This window comes from Lycium barbarum, chromosome 10 (genome assembly GCF_019175385.1).
Source record: "Lycium barbarum isolate Lr01 chromosome 10, ASM1917538v2, whole genome shotgun sequence".
NCBI classification, from domain to species: Eukaryota; Viridiplantae; Streptophyta; class Magnoliopsida; order Solanales; family Solanaceae; genus Lycium; species Lycium barbarum.
In genome coordinates, this window is record NC_083346.1 from 30,976,545 (window position 1) to 30,996,495 (window position 19,951).

At 34.0% G+C, this 19,951-nt stretch overlaps 1 protein-coding gene across 1 annotated transcript; it reads right to left on the reverse strand.

The window, feature by feature from the left end:
* Positions 1-11,540: 11,540 nt before the first annotated feature.
* LOC132614521 (transcription factor MYB53-like) lies at positions 11,541-13,262 on the reverse strand. The gene is made up of 3 exons (XM_060328986.1): positions 13,080-13,262; positions 12,582-12,711; positions 11,541-12,458 (listed from the first exon to the last, which is right to left on the reverse strand). Exons 1-3 carry the CDS (start codon positions 13,210-13,212, stop codon positions 11,714-11,716), a joined length of 1,008 nt encoding a protein of 335 aa, XP_060184969.1. The 5' UTR covers positions 13,213-13,262; the 3' UTR covers positions 11,541-11,713.
* Between the last annotated feature and the right edge of the window lie 6,689 nt (positions 13,263-19,951).

The following is a 19,951-nucleotide window of genomic DNA, read 5'->3' on the forward strand; positions in this document are numbered from 1 at the left end:
GTATACCTGAGGTATATTAATCATCTAGACTTGGAAAAAACTCCAAGGTGTTTATTTGATGTTGAATTGGGCCTGCCCTTTCTATTTCCCTTATTGGGCCTACTTCTTTTCCCATTACGTCTATGCATGTTGGGCTCATCTGCTTTACCTACTTTGTCACTTTAACGATAAAATTAGGTCTGTTTTTTTTTTAATCATTCATGATTTGGGCTTGTCTTCCCTTCATATGCATATATTGCAAGTATATTGATGTGTATGTATGTATACAGTTTGGTGTATGTGCATGTTTAGCCTATATTATATTGATTGCTAAGTGCTAGATGCCCTCTAACCAATATTCTCCTTTTCCCCTCTTTGTGTTGCATGTGAAAACAATATGGGCCACTTGGGACATTTTCTACTGAAAACCTGTTGGGCCAGAGGCCCAACCCCCTTTATTTGGAGTCCGCTCTTGAAGACAAAAACAAAGAAGGCTCATCCATGGGTGAAAATGACAACTGGTGGGCTTAGGTAGGCCCACCAGCTCAACTTTTTCCCTTTTCATTTCTTATTTATATATTAGTTGTTTATTGTAAACAACACTTGTATACATTGAAACCCATGTATGGTAGAACTTAGGAAGTACGTATAGTATTGATAGGAGGTCGCCTCAAATGATTTTAAACTTGGCTAATTCTTACACAAAGCATGAAATCGGCAACTTAATTTTATTATGAAATTCTTCGAGTATGAAACTAGGCTTAATAAATGAGGACGGTTGAAAAATGGACTTGGGATCAAACTTAAAAGATTTGGGCCTTCCGCCCCTGTTATAAAGTGGGAACAAAAACTCAGAATAGCGTTTGGGCCTTAGGCCCACTTTTAGACCAAACGTACCATTTTTGGACTTAAGCACTCGGACAAAAAATACCTTTTTTTGCAACTTGGGCTGATTCTGATGACATAAAAAAAAAGTTCAGAATTTTATATGTGTAAGTTTAAACCATTCACAAAAACTGAAGCTGGGCTTATAGATTTTTTATGTTTGGGCAAAAGCCCAAAAACTTAAAGGATAAAAACAAAGGAAATACACTTGAACCCAATTTTGGGATAAAGGTGGCTTTGGTAGGAATGTTGTTGACCCAATTGAGCTTCAATGAACTAAAAATGGACATAATAAACTCTTTATATACTTATATCATAAAAGGAGATATATTCCACTTATTTTCCTATATACGTAATAAAACTTATAAGAACTAAACTCATATCATTAGGACCAAACTAGTAGGGACTCTACTCGGGAGAAACTCCTGAGTTTGTCTTGGTCCGGAAATGAAGTGAGTTGAACCCTTATATACATTTTAAACCAAAACTCCTTTATTCAAAGGGGCACATTTTGCCAAAAAAAAAAAAAAAGGATTTATGATAAGCATGACAAATTTTGCAAGAAAGGAATATTTTAAGCAAATAATTACAATAATCACACATTAAAGCTTGTAGGTAAACCGTATTCTACGGATCCTTAATCCTAGGGTGTTAAAAACCTTCACTAGGGGATCACCAGAACCCTTACCTCGAACTTTGGTTTAAAAGGTTTTTTCTCTTGTTTTGATAAATCCTTTTTACCCGGTTTTCCGAATTTTCATTATAAAATTGGGTGGCGACTCTCAAATTATGAAATCCATTTAGAGCACCAACAACCTCTTAGTAGTTTTTACGCACCAGTGTAAAAGTGAACTGTAACATCCATTAAGATGACAACCACACTATCCATTAATTAAATAGAAGATACCCTATTTTAAAAAAATAAAAAAAGTGAAAACTGTTAGTATTAGATATCATTTTAAAATGAGTGGATTAGGTGATGGACTTTTTTTGCTTCACTTCTATTTATAGAGTGAACAAAGGGATAAGCTGGGCTCACAATTTGCTGTTGACAAGAACTACCAAGATCTTGACTTTAATCAGATCGTTTTACTTTTATGTCTCCGAAGGCCCAAAATCCAATAGAGTACTCTCTCCGTTCACTTTTGACTAATTTTCGGAGCTAAATTAAATTAGATAATTAATTTAATATTTTAAAAAAATTAAATTTAGATGTTCAAAAACTATAAGAAAAGTACTATAAGCTGCAATTCTTCTCAAATTAATAGGATGAAAAAATACATTTTAAAATGTTGGGCAAAGTTCATGTCGTTTGACTCTCAAGTAATGAAACGTGACAAGTAAAACTAAAAGGAGGGAGTATTAGTTTACTTGTAACACCTAATTTAGCGTGCATAAAATTTAATGAGTTTAACTTTATACACTAATAGTGTATAAAAATTTCTAAACTTTTAGGTTATTTTAAAAAATATATATATATATATATTGTAACCGTTTATAATAATCAGGATTAGTACCTAGAAAAATTAGACAGATAATCTTGCTACAATAAGTTAAAAGATACTGATAGTGTTAAAAAAAACAAAATGGAGTAGTGGACATAAGTTAAATTCAAATTAACTATTTATCCCGTCACATCTACCAAGCTAGTTCTAGAACTTTATGCAGTTGGTAATAAATATTTAATGATACGGAAATTAAATCTTTTCATACGAATATTGATGATAGTCAATCACTTGTTAGAAAAGGAACAAAGTCCACCTACTCACTAAGAAAATAGTGGACAACCAAAGGCACATTTTATCCTTGTTTTTCATGTATGTGGTGTTTTCTTGGTCGTACAATATTCAAATCTTCCTTTGCTTATTGAGTAGGGAGTAACAAGTTTGGAAAAATTGTTTAATATGCTGTGTTTTTTCTTGATCAACATATGATATATAGTACTCTATTTATTTTTCATTGATTAAAATGCTTCCTAAGCTGGAAAGTTGACTTATATATATTGTTACTAACAAGGTCGTCTTTTTGTTCTTTTGAGCTGGGACTAATTAAAAGATATTCTCTATGAACAAGTTTTAGCACTCACTAATTTCCTTCATTAAATATTAAAATACTCCTTTAAGGTAAACCTTGAAACTACGAATAGTCATCATGATGGAAGTCATGACCCATGTTCAAATCAAGGTAAAGACGTCAATTTGCGAGAGAGAAGAATAATGGGAGAATTCTTTCTGTTTTATATTCATCATAATAACCTCCTTATATATAAGTCCCCTTTACCCCAGTCTAATAAGATAACCCTATTTTAATACAATTGCACATCCTATTACCATAATTACAATATCACCATAAATAACCAAAACTATTACAATTAGACTAGAATAGGATTTCACCTACATAGGGTAGCACCGACTCACCGACGTGATCGGACAAATAAGTCTGGTCACATCTGGCCTCAATACCACCCTCAAGTTGGAGCATGAGGGTCTGGAATGCCAAACTTGCCAAGCAAATATTCATGCTGCGATTTTCCCAAAGCCTTTCAAAACACATCGGCCAATTGCTCACTGGTTAACACATGACTGGGGGGTATTATACCAGATTGGAGTGTGTCTCGGACATAGTGACAGTCCACTTTAATGTGTTTTGTTCGTTCATGAAATATCGTATTTCGTGCAATATACAATGCCGCTTGACTTTCACAGTACATTTTCACCGGAGATTTATATTCAACGCCCAAACTATGCAAAATTTCCTTTAACCATTTCAATTCACAAATTTTCATTACCATTGATCAGTATTCAGCCTCTGCAGATGAGGGAGAGACAATGTGTTGCTTCTTGGTTTTTCATGACACGGGTGAATTTTCGAGGGAGATAAACCAACCGGTAAGTGATTTTCGAGTCAACGGACATCTGGTCTAGTCCGAATCATGCATCCGTACAGCTGGAGATCACTTTCTTTTCTCATCACAATGCCTTGTCTTGGATTCTTTTTCAAGTGACGCACCACACGAAGAGCCGCGTTCCAGTATGCTTCCTTCGGTTGCTGTATGAATTGGGACCGAATGTGCACGCAATATGACAACTCGAGTCGCGTAAAACTGAGGTATATCAATCTACCGACCAGACGTCGGTATGGTTCTGGATCTCCCAAATTGGATCCTTCGGCCAACACCAAATCATGATTCTGTTCCATTGGAGTTTTGATTTGTTTAGCTCCCAATAATCCGAACTCAGAAATTATATCCAAGGCATATTTCTGTCAACAGAGAAATAACCTGGTTGGTCCATGTGCAACTTCACGTAGATAATAAAGTCATCCACGTAGACTAATACGTTAAGTAGCATACCTCACCGGTGCATCGTGAAGAGAGAATAATTTGAATACGACTGTTTGAACTTATATTTCATCAAAGCACTTGACAATTTTACAAACCAGCACCGTGGAGCTTGTTTCAAACCATACAAAGATTTTCGGAGTCAACAAACTTACGCCGGTATAGGAACACAGAATCCCGATGGCAATTTCATATAAACATCCTCCGTAAGCGCACTATGTAAGAAAGCATTATGATATCAATCTGATGCAACTCCCAATTTCGTGCAGCTGCAAACTGCCAAGAAGGTCCGAACATTTACTACCTTAGTAACTGGAGCAAACATTTCATTATAGTCAATTCCTTCCTTCTGTTTATTTTTGAAAATGACCGACCGAGCTTTCTATCGCTCGATTGTGTCGTTGGAGTTGTACTTGATCTTGTATATTCATCTACATCTGAGTGCTTTCTAATCCAGTGTCAATGTTTATAGTGTCCACATTCCCTTATCCTCCAACGCTTGGATGTCTTGTTGCATGGCTTTTCTTCAACGTTCCCTTTTCATTTCCCTCCGATGAGGTTTTTGGCTCGGTTCCTGTGGTTATTGCTGCACAAAAGCTTTGGTGTCGCGAGGACAATATATATCACAAGATTTATAGTGAGATAAAGTATAAGGCGCACTTGAGGGCAGCTGAGGATCGTGCGGATACGTTGATGGACTTTTTTTTTTTAATATTTGAGTGAGGTAGTCGCGCAACCAAATCGATTCATGCTTCTAACATTTGCCCTGATCCAATCGTCCTTCCGATGGCATTTCCTTGGTCCGGACACCTTCCTACTTTACTTCCTCCATGTTTTCTCTATCTAGATCGACATCTGTCCAGTCAAATTCTGGCTGATCCGTACGTTCAATATCTGTTGTCCATACTCCGTCCATCCGAGTTTCGTTCGTACCTACACTGTCAGACCAGTCTTCTGTGAAGCTGTGTTCCTTTCTTCCTCCGTTTCGTCCGGGATCACTTCTATGTTGTCGACCAAGTTACCCGATCCTACAACAAAGGGGAACTTAGTCTCATAGAAGTCCATATCTCTTAAGACTAAATATTCATCGTTCTCTCAGTCATACCATCTCCAACCCTTTATTCCGTAGGGGTATCCCAAGAAGACCCACCTACGACTCTGACTCTCAAACTTGTCCCTCGTTTTTCCCTTTGTGTGTGCATAACATAGTGACCCTATCACCCTTAAATGATTATTCCGGGTGCCTCCCCATATAAAATTTCATAGGGATTTTTCCATTCAAAATCGAGGATGATGTTCTATTGATCAAATTCCCCACAGTCAAAACACATTATCCCCAGAATTTGATCGAAAGATAACCCTGAAATCACAAGGCTCGTGCCACATTAAGAATGTGATAGTGTTTTCTTTTAACTATTCCATTCTGCTGGGGTATCCCTATGCAAGATGTTTGGAAAAGAATTCCACGTTCGAAGAACTAAGTCTTCATACATGTGAATTCAGTTCCGTTATCACTTTGAACGATTTTCACCCTTATACCAAATTGAATATCCACCAAGGCGAAGAAATTCTTCAAGGTTTGGGACACTTCTTTCTTTAAAGAATAATCCACACGGCTCGCGAACGATCATCCACAATGGTAAAAAAATACCAAGCACCACAAGAAGAAGGGGTTTTATACGGTCCCTATAAATCACAATGAATCATCTAAAAAATATCTGAAGCTATATTATCACTTAAAGGAAAACACTTCTTGTTTGTTTTGCCCTTTGGCATACATCTCATTCTTTATCTAATATATTACTACTCTCTTTTAGGCTTAATGTTATAATGGACACACAATTTTGTTAAATTTTACATCACAATCTAAATGATCAATAAGTTGTGACACAGAAATTAAATTCCATGTTAAATCCTGAACGTAAAAGACATCCTTCAACCATATCCTATTATTTAGCCTAGTTGTTCCTTCTCTCGTGGCCACCGAGCTACTTCCATCCGGAAGCCCAACCGGACACTTAGGAATATCCCGCTGATCATTCAGTTCCTCCGAATTACCTGTCACATGGTTGGTAGTTCCGGAGTCAATAATCTAGGAGGGGTTTTCGGTCTTACCATCCATATTGCCATTCGGGTTTATTCCTTGAGAATTTAACACGTGAATCATAGTCTTCCGAATCTCATCGCTCAAATTGTGAGGTCCTGTCCCGCCTGTGTTCACTGGTCCTGTCTCCGCCTGAGTTCCTTCTTTGGCAACCACGGCGTTAGCTTGGTAGTTGCCTCTTCCACTACCGGATCCCTATCCACCCCTCTGCTGTTGTTGCTGTCCTCGTCCTCTTCCTCCAATTTTCGGTCTCCTTTTTTATTTCTCGGCCACCAATGCAGAAAACCAATGAGTCGAAAACATCCGTCCACAACATGTCCGGATCTCTTTATATACAAGTATAAGTCCTTCTTACCCTAGTCTAATAAAGATAACCCTATTCTAATAGAACTACACATCTTATATCACCATAATTATAATTTCACCATAAATATACCAAAATTATTACAATTAGGCTACAATAAGGTTTCACCAACGTAAGGTATCAACGACTCACCGACGTGACTGGACAACTAGTCCGGTCTCGATAACTATATCTGTTTTATTTTTCATGCCAAAAAAATTAAAACGATGTTTTATTCTTAAATACAAGAAATTTGAAAATAATGTATAAACAAATTTGTTAAATTATTATTTTATTCAAATCATAAATGGTGATATTAAGGCATTTTTTTTCTGTACATATTTTCCGCCAATCTTTATATCTGATGTAAATTATGACGGAAATATGTCGATGGACTATAGCAAAGAGCGAGAAGTGTTTTTTCTGTTCCCATTTTTACGGGTGTTAAACAGTTTCAAAAATATCAAGGGATAATAACAAAAGGTCCTACTTATAAGCAATGTAACTTTTATAAATTTTGGAAGCTTCTTAAAAATAAAATTACCCACCTCAAGGTGGTTAAAGTTATTGAACAGAAAAACAAGTAAAAAATCTATTTTTATTTTTAGATTTTTGCTTAATTTCTCTATATATCCTTAAGTTTGATTATTTACTTCGTTGGAGCGTATTCAGATATGTTATGTTATACCACATATTTACGAATCAAGGTAGAAAAGAAAGAGACTAATAATACCACGCTATAATATTTGTCATAATATACAGGCACTCTATATAATTTTGTTAGAGTTTAAGTTTTCTACATTGTTAGTGACTTAGAGCCCGTTTGGATTGGCTTATAAGTTGCGTATAAGCTATTTTCAGCTTTTTTGAGTGTTTGGCTGACCAGCTTAAAGTCATTTTTTGCTTAAAATAAGCTCAAAAAAATAATTTGGCCCATTTGACTTAGCTTATCTAAAGCAGCTTATAAGCAAAAAAAAAAATAAGTTAGACTACCCCAACTTATTGTTTTTAGCTTATAAGCTGCAAACAGCTTATAGGCATAAGCCCATCCAAACAGGCTCTTAGTGGATATAATATTTTACACCATTAGGTCATCCAAACGATACATGTAAGTATTCTTAAAATATGGAATCTTTAATCTTGAAAATAAGATGGATTACCTGCTACAACAAGTAAAGATGATTTGATGGTACACATTTTTTTTTAAACTGACGATGTGTATATTACTCAAACTCATATTGATAATGACTAAAATTTACATGCATATCTCTGCGTTTATGATTTTGCCATCTTCCTTCTCTTTTCCAAAGCAATGAAGGTCAACAACTATTTCCCCATCATCCAGTTGTAGAATTTATTGATCCCCCAATACAAAAGCAAAATTAAAATGTGCTTATTTTCAACATTAAAAAAAAATGGAGTTGAAGATGGTCGCCATCTATATCTGTACAGCTCATCACCTACCCCTTTTTTTTTAAATTAGTAAAACTTCTGATCGATTCATGAAGAAAATTAATTTAGGTTGCCCCTTTGGAAACTAGAGGGGAAAAAACCTTGTAAATTACTAGATAATTATACTCAATGAATGTCCACGTGCTTAATAAACATACATTTTATATACTACAAAATCGGGATATCCTAATAATAAAATTCAAATATCATTGATGATTGATCAAACACTGGATAATTTATTTGGTAATCAGTTTGGCACTTTGTACGTAGGAATTTTGACAACTATATGAGTTGAAGTGAAAAGAAAGAGCATTTATTATTGAAGTTGGACAAGTGTTTATGGAAGTTAAATTTGCGTTTAAAGATAAACTTTCGAATGGAAAGAATTTACTATGAAAATTGAAGAACTGTGAGCAGGATGAAATACCCTGTAATATAAGAAGTGCAATTGAAGTTCAATTACTGGTACGTGTTCAATATTTTCAAATACTCATGATCAAATATTTTGTCCAATGTGCTCTTCTAAGTCTACTGGATATAGTCTGAGATAGTCCAAGTTACGATAACATTTTAATGCATAATTCTCTTAGGATTTTCTATCCGTGACTTAGAAGTTTACAATAAATAACTCGTTAAATAGTATTAATCATCAGAAACAATAACTCCAATTATACTCTTCGACTCGTACGCTACTATCTAATTTTAGAGAGATGAAAAAATAAATATCAGAAAGCATAGAGAGAGCATATGTTTGCTATAGCCAAACAATAATTTCTCGTATTGATCAGCAATTATCCTAAACTCTATGTATAATCTACTTCATGCTACTATTTGACTCGACTAGATGATTATAATTTATATACTATTGACTAGTATAGATTTATAATACTTCATGTAACTATTTGACTCGACATGTAGTTCTGCAATGACGTCTCTTATCATATTAGTTAATATTATATAAATTTATTATCATCTTTGACCCAAAAAATATGTAAAATCCAATTTAATAGGTAGTCAAGGCTTGGAGGAGAAGAAATTGAGATATTCCATTTGTAGTTGGGACTACTGCACTCCTTTTACGACAAAAAGGTGAACAAAATGCCCGTTTCAACACACCATGAAACCGTAGATTTGTTGTTATATACACTTATACTCTAAAAATACTTTAAAATGAGTATAGTTTAACATGTGATAGCAGGTAAACCTTCTATCAGGTTATCAATTCATATTTGTGATAAGATGTAAAGTTATATATATTGATAGTGTAAAGGGATTTTAACTTTAACAGATTGCCAAAAGATACTACAGAACCCTTCATAAAAAGTAGAATTTTTTAATCTTGAATATAAGATATGCTACCTTGCAATAACAGGTAACCGTGACATGATTGTGTAAAAATTCTAAAGCTGTCAGTAAATAATAGTTAAACTCTTATAATAAAGATTTAGATATAATTGAATCTACATCATAAGTATGATAGTGTTAAATACTCCTACAGGACCTACACTATCGTTGCACATAACTTAAACTTCGAAAACCACTTATATAGGGTGTATTTGGTATGAAGGAAATATTTTTTGAAAAATATTTTTCATTTTTTTCATGTTTTGTAGGTCAAAAGTAGTTTGGACATCGTTTTCTCTACGAACACAAGTTTCTTAAAAATAAGGAAAATGATTTTTCTAGTGAGAGTAGAGAAAACAAGATCCATAAGTAGCATTTCAAGCTCATTATCTCCTCCCCAGCCCCAAACCCACCCATTGACCATCCCACCTTGCCACCTTGACTCCCACCCCCCTCCCCAATCACACCCCACAACATTTTTTTTAAACTTACATATAAATGTTCTTGGAATAATTTGGTTTGCTTACTTACCAAACATCAAAAAATAAATAAAAAAATTACTTATTTTTATTTTCTAGAAAATCATTTTCCTTCGCAATAAACACCCATATCCATGCAAGTTTTGCTTCTTCAATTTTCTATGACAGTGTCCAAATCAAAATTGGGTTAGGGAAGTAGTAGCTATCCATCTCAAATCATTTGGAAAAGACATCAAACAAGAATGAATTCTTAATTAATATTTAACCATTTGATCATTTTCCTAACCACTTGGGTCCCTTTAATTATCATTGAGAATCCTTTTACGTCACCTTTTTTGACTTTATTACTCTAGTCAACTCATCCACCCTTTTCTTCTCCATCGATCCTTTTCTTTCTTACTATCTCTCTCATGTTGATGAAAGTCCAAACCCTAAAGTGCTGGGTAAAAATATTAAACACGTAGTTTAATTTATGCATCTACTCTATCAGAAAGTAAAGAATGCTTCGTTAACAACTTCTTAGAAATTAAAATACTCGAAAGTCAAGGAAGGGTACTTTTTATTTGTTGCGATTTTAATATGTGTGATTATAAAAGCGTTTAACTAAATTGTTTTCAAATTTCGAGAGGGTCATTCCTTTTTAACGTATTTTCATATAAATTGAAACAAAGGTAATAGAGAAAGGAGTAATACATATCAATCAAGGAAAATATTAAAACAGAGGTAATATAGAATTGAAACAGAGGTAATATAGAAAGGAGTAATACATATCAATCAAAGAAAATATTGAAACATCGGAAAGGAATCAAAATTAAAAGCTAGGCTATTAGAAGTTCTTGAGGTTTTTGTTAAAATAAAAGAAAAATCTCTCTTTTATGTTATTTTTATATAAAATAATTCTAATCTCTGAAAGTTCTCAGCAATAACAAAGTAACTTAAGAGAGACGAAAAGAGAAAGACCTCTGAATTGAGGAAGTGGCTGTTTCTACTTGTTTTCTTCTATTCCTATCATTCCCTGTGATTTCTCCCTTAGGTAGGACATACTATTAGAATATTTATTTTGCTAAAGTGAATATATCTCCAAAAGCAACCAACAAGAATTAAAACAAAACAAAAGACAGAAGCTAAAGTGCTAAAATCCTATGTAACTTTTACTTTGGACAGCTTCGATTTGGTTGTTATTATGTGCATGAAGAATATTCGAGTTTACGTGCTTCTTGTCACCATTCAGCAGCTTTTTGCATGATTATTACTTTTAGTCTATTACTACAAATTATCACTCATGTCTTACCCTACGTAGCTGGTAGCAATCAAAACTAATATATTCATGAAGACAAAGAAAAATAAGATAATTACATTTCAGTATAATTAATCTGGAAAAAGGAAAAAGATTATGTGAAAAAAAAAAAAAACTGTAAAATACCAAACTCATCATATCCCAGTTTCATGCATTAGTTATGTGTACAGAAGCCTATATACTATGTAAACACGTTCTTATTATAAGTACATTAATTAATTGACAGTATATATTCTATAGAAAAAAGAAACAAAATAAGGTGCCGAAGATTAGTAAAGGAACGGAAAAAGAAAAGGAAAATAAAAAAGTGGTAATCAAACAAGAAACTCCGAGCCTTTCATACCATATTTGCTAGAACTCATGATATACTCTGATAATGATCATTCCTATTCGATATCATGAATAGATGCGCCTGTCAACCATATCTGCTTGTAATTGCATGTCATGCTCAAACTGGAAAGCTACGTTTTGATACAACTGCCTATAGTAATTAACAGCTGGGAATATCATGGAACAACGAGTCTTCAAGGAGAATGTCAGGCCAGACTGAAGGGTGGGTTCCTCCAAAGAAAGAAGGAGTAGTACAATTAATATCCCCTTCTCCTATATTATTAATATTATTAATGGAGGAATTTGACTGATCATTTGTTGCAACAATTGCCGGAGGAGGAGATGGAGATAAAGAAGAAGGAAGCTGCCATGGTGAAGTAGTGGTAGGTGTGTTTATCATGTCTTTATTTAGAGAAGTAGTTAATAGGAAGCTACTACAAGGGGTAGCTTGTAATTCAGGCAAATGGGAGAAAGGGATTGAATCTTGAATCGCTTGAAGACTACTTGAAGGTGCTAGTGGTGAAATATTGTTCAAGGAATTTTCCAAATGGTTTGTGCCTGTTAAAAGATTATTGTAAGCTTCCATTTCTGGGCTATTGGCACTAGTAGTGTTGGTAGCCATATTTGGAGGCTGAAGAAGGAAATGCAAATATTGAAGTGTAGCCACTTCTGATTGTAGTGATCTCATAGCAGCTTGTCCTTCCCATGATGAGTGTTGTTCCACTAAATCCTTCAGATTTGCAAGTGCTATAAGATGAGGCAAGCTGTTAAATATGTCGGTCCGAGGCCGATGAGTCATCGGATCATACCCCATTTGTATCAGCTTCTTCTTCAGATGTGTGTTCCAGAAATTCTTTATTTCATTGTCAGTTCGCCCCGGTAGATGTGTTGCAATTGCTGACCACCTTTAATAAGGAAAAAAAAAAAACTCTTTGTATGAACAAATTTTCAAGAACCAAGCTAGCCAGATTTAGTTTCTCCAAAAATAAGCTAGGAATTAAAGAGAGAGAAGAAAATGATTTAATTACTTGTTGCCAAGAATAGCATGAAGATTGAGGATTGTTTGTTCTTCTTCTTGAGAAAACTTGCCTCTCTTGATATCTGGCCTAAGATAATTAGTCCACCGCAATCTGCAACTCTTTCCACATCTATTAAGACCTGGAGCATGCACCAAAAATAATGTTCAAAAACCCATCATATGATAAAAAAAAAAAATTACTCCTTCTGTCCCAATTTATGTGACACTTTTCGTTTTTTGAGAGTCAATTTGACTAATCTTTGAAGCTAAATTTAATTACATCAATTTAATATTTTAAATTAAATTTAGATATTAAAAAACTATAAGATAAATACGTACTATAAGTCGCATATTTTCTCACGTCAAAATGATGAAAAAATACATTTTAAAATACCAATCGAAGTTCACATAATTTGAATTTCAAGAAACGAAAAGTGCTATATAAACTGGGACAGAGGGAATAATTTGAATGTTAGGAAGTAAGCTGATTTAATGAAATTTTATGTACCTGCAAGTTTAGGGAGGGCTCTCCAGCTACCATGGCCATGTTTCTTGATATGGTTGATGAGTTTTTGATCTTCTTCGGGAGTCCAGGGACCTTTCTTAAGCCCAGTTTCATCACAACAAGGTGACCTTCCCATATTCTATTCTAATAATAATAATAGTTTCTTTGTGATTTTGGGGGGCTGCCTCCTTCTAATCCTACCTAATAACTTGATTACATTATGCTTATTTATATACACTCCTTCCCTCTTTGTCCTCACGTTGTATACCAATGAAACATGACATACGTGGGAGCTTAGCATTTGTTTTCTCCTTTTATTTAAAATGTCACTTATACCCCTCAATCTTTGTCATCTAGCTACTTTGGTACTATAGAAAGGGATAGTTAACTTTTCAAGTATAGGTGTAGTATTTACTGGTTAGGAAATTTAAATGACTTTGATCACTTAAGTACCATATTTAGGATCTTATTATTAATATAAATAACAGGGCAGAGCTGCGTATGTCGAAGAGTGATCAGCTGAACATGAAAATTATGTTGTCATATAGTTTACCTAAGGTAAGAGTTGAATGTTCTATCATATACTTTACCTAAGGTAAGAGTTGAATGTTCTAAGTATTAGTTACACTAGCTTGAAGATATTGCATTTGTATTGACAAAATGCTAACTTTATTTGGTAAGCTATATTTTGATCTCCAAAAATGTCTAATATATTATGTACTTTCCCATTTCTTCTACCTTTTTTCTCTGTTTATACGTCGTACGTTCCCGGGGAAACCAATAGGAGCAGGTGGACGAAAAGAGATTTGTAAACTAGATGTAAGTCAATTATCAAATGAAAGGCTTTTAATAAAATAAGGAGTTTAAATATATACACTATCAATATAGATCATTTTTATAGTAGAATTTAACTTGTTATAACAAGTTATTTTAATCTAATTTTATAAATTATTATCCCATTTACAACAAAAGACGTTGAAATGGTTACTTGTAGTTATCTATTTAATTACACGATATTGCAAATTAATTTATACTGTGAGAAACATTAAACTCATGCTCTCTCCGTCCTATTTTATGTGAAGGTGCTACTATTTGTGGAGTCAAAAAGATCTTTCTTTGATTATGGTTTTCTCGTGCTTTTTAAAAAAAAAAAAATTTGAATCATTAGCTATATTGACTTCTACTAGTACTTTTTATGTAGTTTTCAAATAAGTGAATTTTATTTTAATTAAAACATTTAAAGAATCTATACCTAAATTCATAATCAAAATTAAGTGTACCACAAATAGCTAGAGGTTTTTCCCACCGACATTCAGTAGGAAATTTGTGTTATAAAACATACATTTGTGACCTTCATTCCCATCGAACCAGCTCACTGGAAAAACACATGGTTGGAAACAGGTTCCCATTGAAATCCTGAGAAACTTCAATTGATTTTTTCTGTGTGAAAACACTATTATTTTGATTTTTCTTATCGTCATTCAGTGAAAATAGCCATTATACATTTTTATAGGGAAATTTTGGCGGGAGATACTGATTTTTAAGTAGTGGACCCTATACTCTGAACTTCTTCACAAAATTGAAATAGAAATTAAAAAAAAAAAAGGAAAAAGAAAAAGAGAAGTCATGGTCATGGTAAACAGGTGGCGGCTGCTGCATGGTGGTGGGAGAAACTCAGCCCATGCACGCAAGAGGAAGCATTCTTTCGTCACAAATCAACTTGCATGCAAATATTATATCTCCATAATTTCATTTACGTTGCATTCATTCATGAACATGGGTCCTCCTTCTCCTCTCTTTATTTGTTGATCTTTTCCCACCCCTAGCCCATCCCATAACCCCACGACCAGAGTGGTATAAAGTCAATGAATAAAGGTGTTTGCATGTCTCATTTTTTGGGGTCACAATTATGTGTGCTCTAATCCATACTACCATGAAGAACTCTAGATCCGAGTGAGTGGCGAAATGATATAGTCGTTCGATGAAACCTAATATAGTAACATTTTGGATCTAAGTTTTTTTTTTATATATATAAATTGATAGTGTACGGAACTTTCATAATATCAATATGATTTAATTAGTTGTAGCATGTTATTAGAACCTTATTATCGAAGTTATCGTATTAATACTATACATAAGGGACAACTAAGAGAGTTTTGTAGTCCTCACAAAAATTTTCAATAAAATTTTAAACTTTTCAATTAATTACTTCTAGGTCATAATCTTATTTTTTAAAGTCAAATTTACTTTTTGTTCTTAAGGTCTACTTTTCAAAAGTTGTCGAACCTCCTACCTCATTTTTCGTATTTTGGGTTTTGTATTCGGTGCCCGATATCCTCATTTGAGCCCGATTAATCCAGATAATTCGCATTGTGTAGCGCCCATTCAGGGGAAGCGCTCCGTCCAAAGATTTTTTCATAGCCAGGTTCGAACCCATGACCTTGATTAAGGGAGGAGCATCCTCATCCGCTACACAAATTCTGTATTTGTCTTAAAAGTTCATTAACTATGTATTGATTATTAATTTAGAACTTAATAACTTTAAAAAATTAGGATCCAGAACTTATAAACGTCAAAATTCTGGCTCCGCATTTGATTTGAAATAAATAATTTCATCAAAATGAAAGTTAAAATATTAAAGGAGTGAAATGAAAGTTTCGCTTTTATATATTGAAAATATACTTATATGAAATTTAATTATTACTAACATAAATTATATTTCTTTAATTAAAATATCTACTTTTATATCTTGGGTTTGGGCCCAAGCTTAGCACGGGCCTCACGTAACTAGTCATGTGTATACCCAGAGGTACTTATAACTATATACTCCCCCCGTTTCAGAAAGACAGTCTTGATTCGGATTACAAGGGTCAAACTAACTAATGCTCGGTGTGATTCGAACATAAAAATTTTAATTTTTTTTAAAATAAAAATTACATATTTAGAAACTACTCATTTCATACATTTTTCAACTCTAGTGCAGTGGGGTGGTGGCTCACAACTATGGAAAAAGATTTTAGAAGCTAAAGATGTAATTGAAAAGGATATATGTTGGGAGACAAGAAATGGTTCAGCTAACTTCTGGTATGATAATTGGACAAAGCTAGGCCCCATAGCTGATTTGATGCCTACAAACTTTCCCATTGATGAAACCATTCAGGATGTGGAAGACATGATGATAAATGGATAGTGGAATCTCCCTAAGCTTCAGCAAACTGTGCCAGAGGACTTAGTAGAACACATCACACATAGCTTCAATAGAGATACAGATCAATCTATAGACAAGGCCTGGTGGATGCTTAATGCAAATGGTAAATTCACAGTTTCAATTGCTTGGGAAAAAATCAGGCAAAAAAAATGAGGTAAGTTGGTTTTATCATCAAATGTGGACCAAAGGGTTGCAGTTCAAGATTGCATTTCTTTTGTGGAGAGTATGGAAACAGAAGCTGCCAGTGGATGATGTTCTTGCAAGAATGGGGATATCCATAGTTTCTATTTGTAGGTGTTGCTCACAACCACAACAAGAATCTTGGGAACATATATTCCTAACAGGAGACTATGCAGCAGCAGTGTGGAATGTTTTTACAGATGCAGCTGGTATTCAAGGACCTTTTGTGCAGGTGAAACAGGTAGTGAAAAAATGGTGGGATGCCAAATACTCAGCTAAGTTGAAACCTCTGTATCAGGCAGCACCAGCTATCATACTATGGCAGCTCTGGAAGAGAAGGAATACAATAGTGCATGGGGGGACAATGTCCAAGGCTAAGGTACTCTATGATATCAACATGAATCTTGTGCAGTTGGCAAAACTCAAATATCCCTGGATAAAAGATAATCCAGGCTCTTGGCCTCATCTAGTTAAGTACTTAGAAAGTTACAAGCCAAAGATCAGTTATATATTGGTGCACTGGTCTAGTCCCCCACAGGGTTGGTATAAGTGTAATAGTAATGAAGCATCTAAATGAAATCCTGGCCCCAGCTCAACAACCTTTTTTGTTAGATACAGTCTTGGAGATTTTATATATGCCAGCACAAGGAGAGTAGGGGATACAAGCTGTCTAGTTGCAGAAGCTAAGGCAATGTATGATGGTTTGGTTTATTGTGTAACTAACCAGCTATTGCCTCTTTATTTTGAGTCTAATTCTTTGAGTTTGGTAAAGATGGTGAAAGGCGAATGGGATGTGCCATGGTCTAGAAGTTTGGAGGTTTACAACATTATTGAATGGAGAAGGAAAGGAGTAATCCAGTTTGGGCATGTAATGAAGGAAGGAAACCAGCTGGCAGACTTTTTAACTAACTATATCTTTAGTTTGCAGGTACATTATGCTTTGACAACTTCATGGAGTTACCAGCAGCTGTAAAAAGGCTGGTAAACATTGACAAAATGTAGATGCCATCATTCATATTCAAGCCACTGTTTGCCAGAGAGCCTGACTGAGGTGCTAAACACAGCAACAACATAGTTGAGCTTCATATGCAGGTCTATAACTACTAAACCAGAAGGAATGAATATGTTCAACTATTCTACATCAGTAGATTTGAGTTGCAAAGGTTCCATCAGCATGAATAACAAGTATTTCACTACAGCAGAATGAGCAGCTGAGTATAATCAAGTCACAACTTGCACAAGTTCAAGTTTGAAGGATTCCTCTGTTGGTTATGATTTCATAGCACCTGGTGAGAGCTTTGAGGTTTCCTGAGTGAAATCAAACCAGAAATTTGGACAGTTTGCAGTTAGACTAGAGTTGATGCTTTGGCTGTTTATTTCACTTCATAGGCACTTTTGGCCTTATTTTGTTTTATTTCTCTATACAGACTCTCTTTATCAATAAATTCACAACTAGTATGATGCTAGTTGTTTTGCTTAAAAAAAAATATATTTAGAAACTACATTAAAAATACTACCCAGTTAAAATTGAGTCAACCAAACATTTCATATAAAGTTAAACTCAAACAAGTCAAAATTTGAATGTGATCTAGAATTGAGTCACCCGAATATTTCATATAAAGTTAAGGGAAATTGGTTCCTTTTCATGCGTCAAACCACAATAACAACATACCCAGTGGAATCCCACAAGTGGGATTAGGGGTAGGGGAAGGTAGAGTGTACGCATCAAACACGTAACCAAAAAAAAAAAAAACTTAATAATGACGGTGAAATTTCAACTCAGAACCTCTACCTGCTTCTAATACCTTATTGAATTATATAACAAATTAATACAGGAAAATGACAAACATAATCCTGCAAATTTTAGGAACCAGAGCTTCATCCCAAGATAGTACGAACAGAGCTAATGGTATCCTCAAATATGTAACATTTTAGAATAACTAGCAAACTATTCCCGTAAAATACACGGGGCCTAAAATGATTAATTTGGTTACTCACTTTAGTTAGTCTTTATGGTTTGTATGTTTTGTAAAGAATACCGCGATTCTCCTTAGTGAGTTTTCATATGTTGTTTATTTTCCTCTTATTTTGCCCCTTAATTTCTCAATTGTTATTAAAATTTGTCTTATTTTGGTTATGTCCGCCTCTTTTTATATTTAGTAAGTTGACAATTCAAATATCCTACATGTCAAGTTTATAATCACAAGATTCAAAGGATACTTTATTATATTATGCACATTTTTAATTTAAAACCACAAGATTCGAAAGTCTATCTTTATTTCTTAAACTCCGTATCTAGTCAAACTTAGACACTTAAATTGAGACAGACGAAATATATGCCAAATGAAGGAAAGGAAAGAACAATTGAGACACTTCGTACACGTGGGACTTAAAAAGTAAACACACAAGAGGTAGAATTAATGTTAAACTTCTAAAATGTACACATGTTAGTCCCTACTTAGAGTACAATTTCATGTGCTTACTATCGTTGCATTATACTAACAGAGGTGTTTGATGTAACATTAATGTAGTTATAGTTGCACTATGTACAGTTCAATAACTAAATAAAAAAGAAATTCAAATTTCCCCATAAGACCGAAACTAAAATGTAAAAACTTTAAAATGAATTCAGAATTCAAGGCCAAAAGAAAAACAAACGCATAAGAAGGGTGAGAGGAAGAGGAAAATAGTTGTTCAAGATGCAGCTTTACTTTTTTTTCTTGCAATTGATTAACACAAGGGCCAAAGCCACAGAAATTCGTAGAATAGACATTAGAAAATCTGATAACTTTTGTGTTTGTGTCTACTACGTCTATATGTCTAGTAAAGAATTTATTTCTCACAATGTTTATTTCTTAAATTTCGTGTCTAGTCAAAATAAACGTTTAAATTGAGACAGAGGGAGTATATGCCAAATGAAGAAAATGAAATGACAATTGAGACACTGCGGACACGTGGGGACTTAAAAAAAAGTAATAAATTTTATAAATGTAAAGAAACAATAATCAGAGAATATAAAGGAGAGTAAAGTCAAGGAAAATAGGAATAAAAGGCACTCCCTCCATTCACTTTTATTTATCCACTACTTTAAAAATAAATTTTCACTTTTACTTGTCTACGTTAACATATCAAAAAACAGAAAAAAAAACTTTTTATTTTACCCTTCACATTAATTACTCATTTTCAAATCATTTTCCAAGGCTATTGAGACTATACACCAACCAATATGGATATTATGATAAAATATAAACTTCATTTATTAATTCTTAAAGAACGTGCAAAGTCAAAAGTGGATAAGTAAAAGTGCACGGAGGGAATAATATGCATCGTTCAAAAGAACAGAATTAAATTGAAGTGCATACGTGTATACATAAGAAGAGAATAAACATTTAGTACCATGACATATGTTCAAATGAGATAAAAAAATAGTTAGTTAATTTGTACAATTTATATAGCTTTTGGTACCAATTTGCATTGCAGTGTTGGT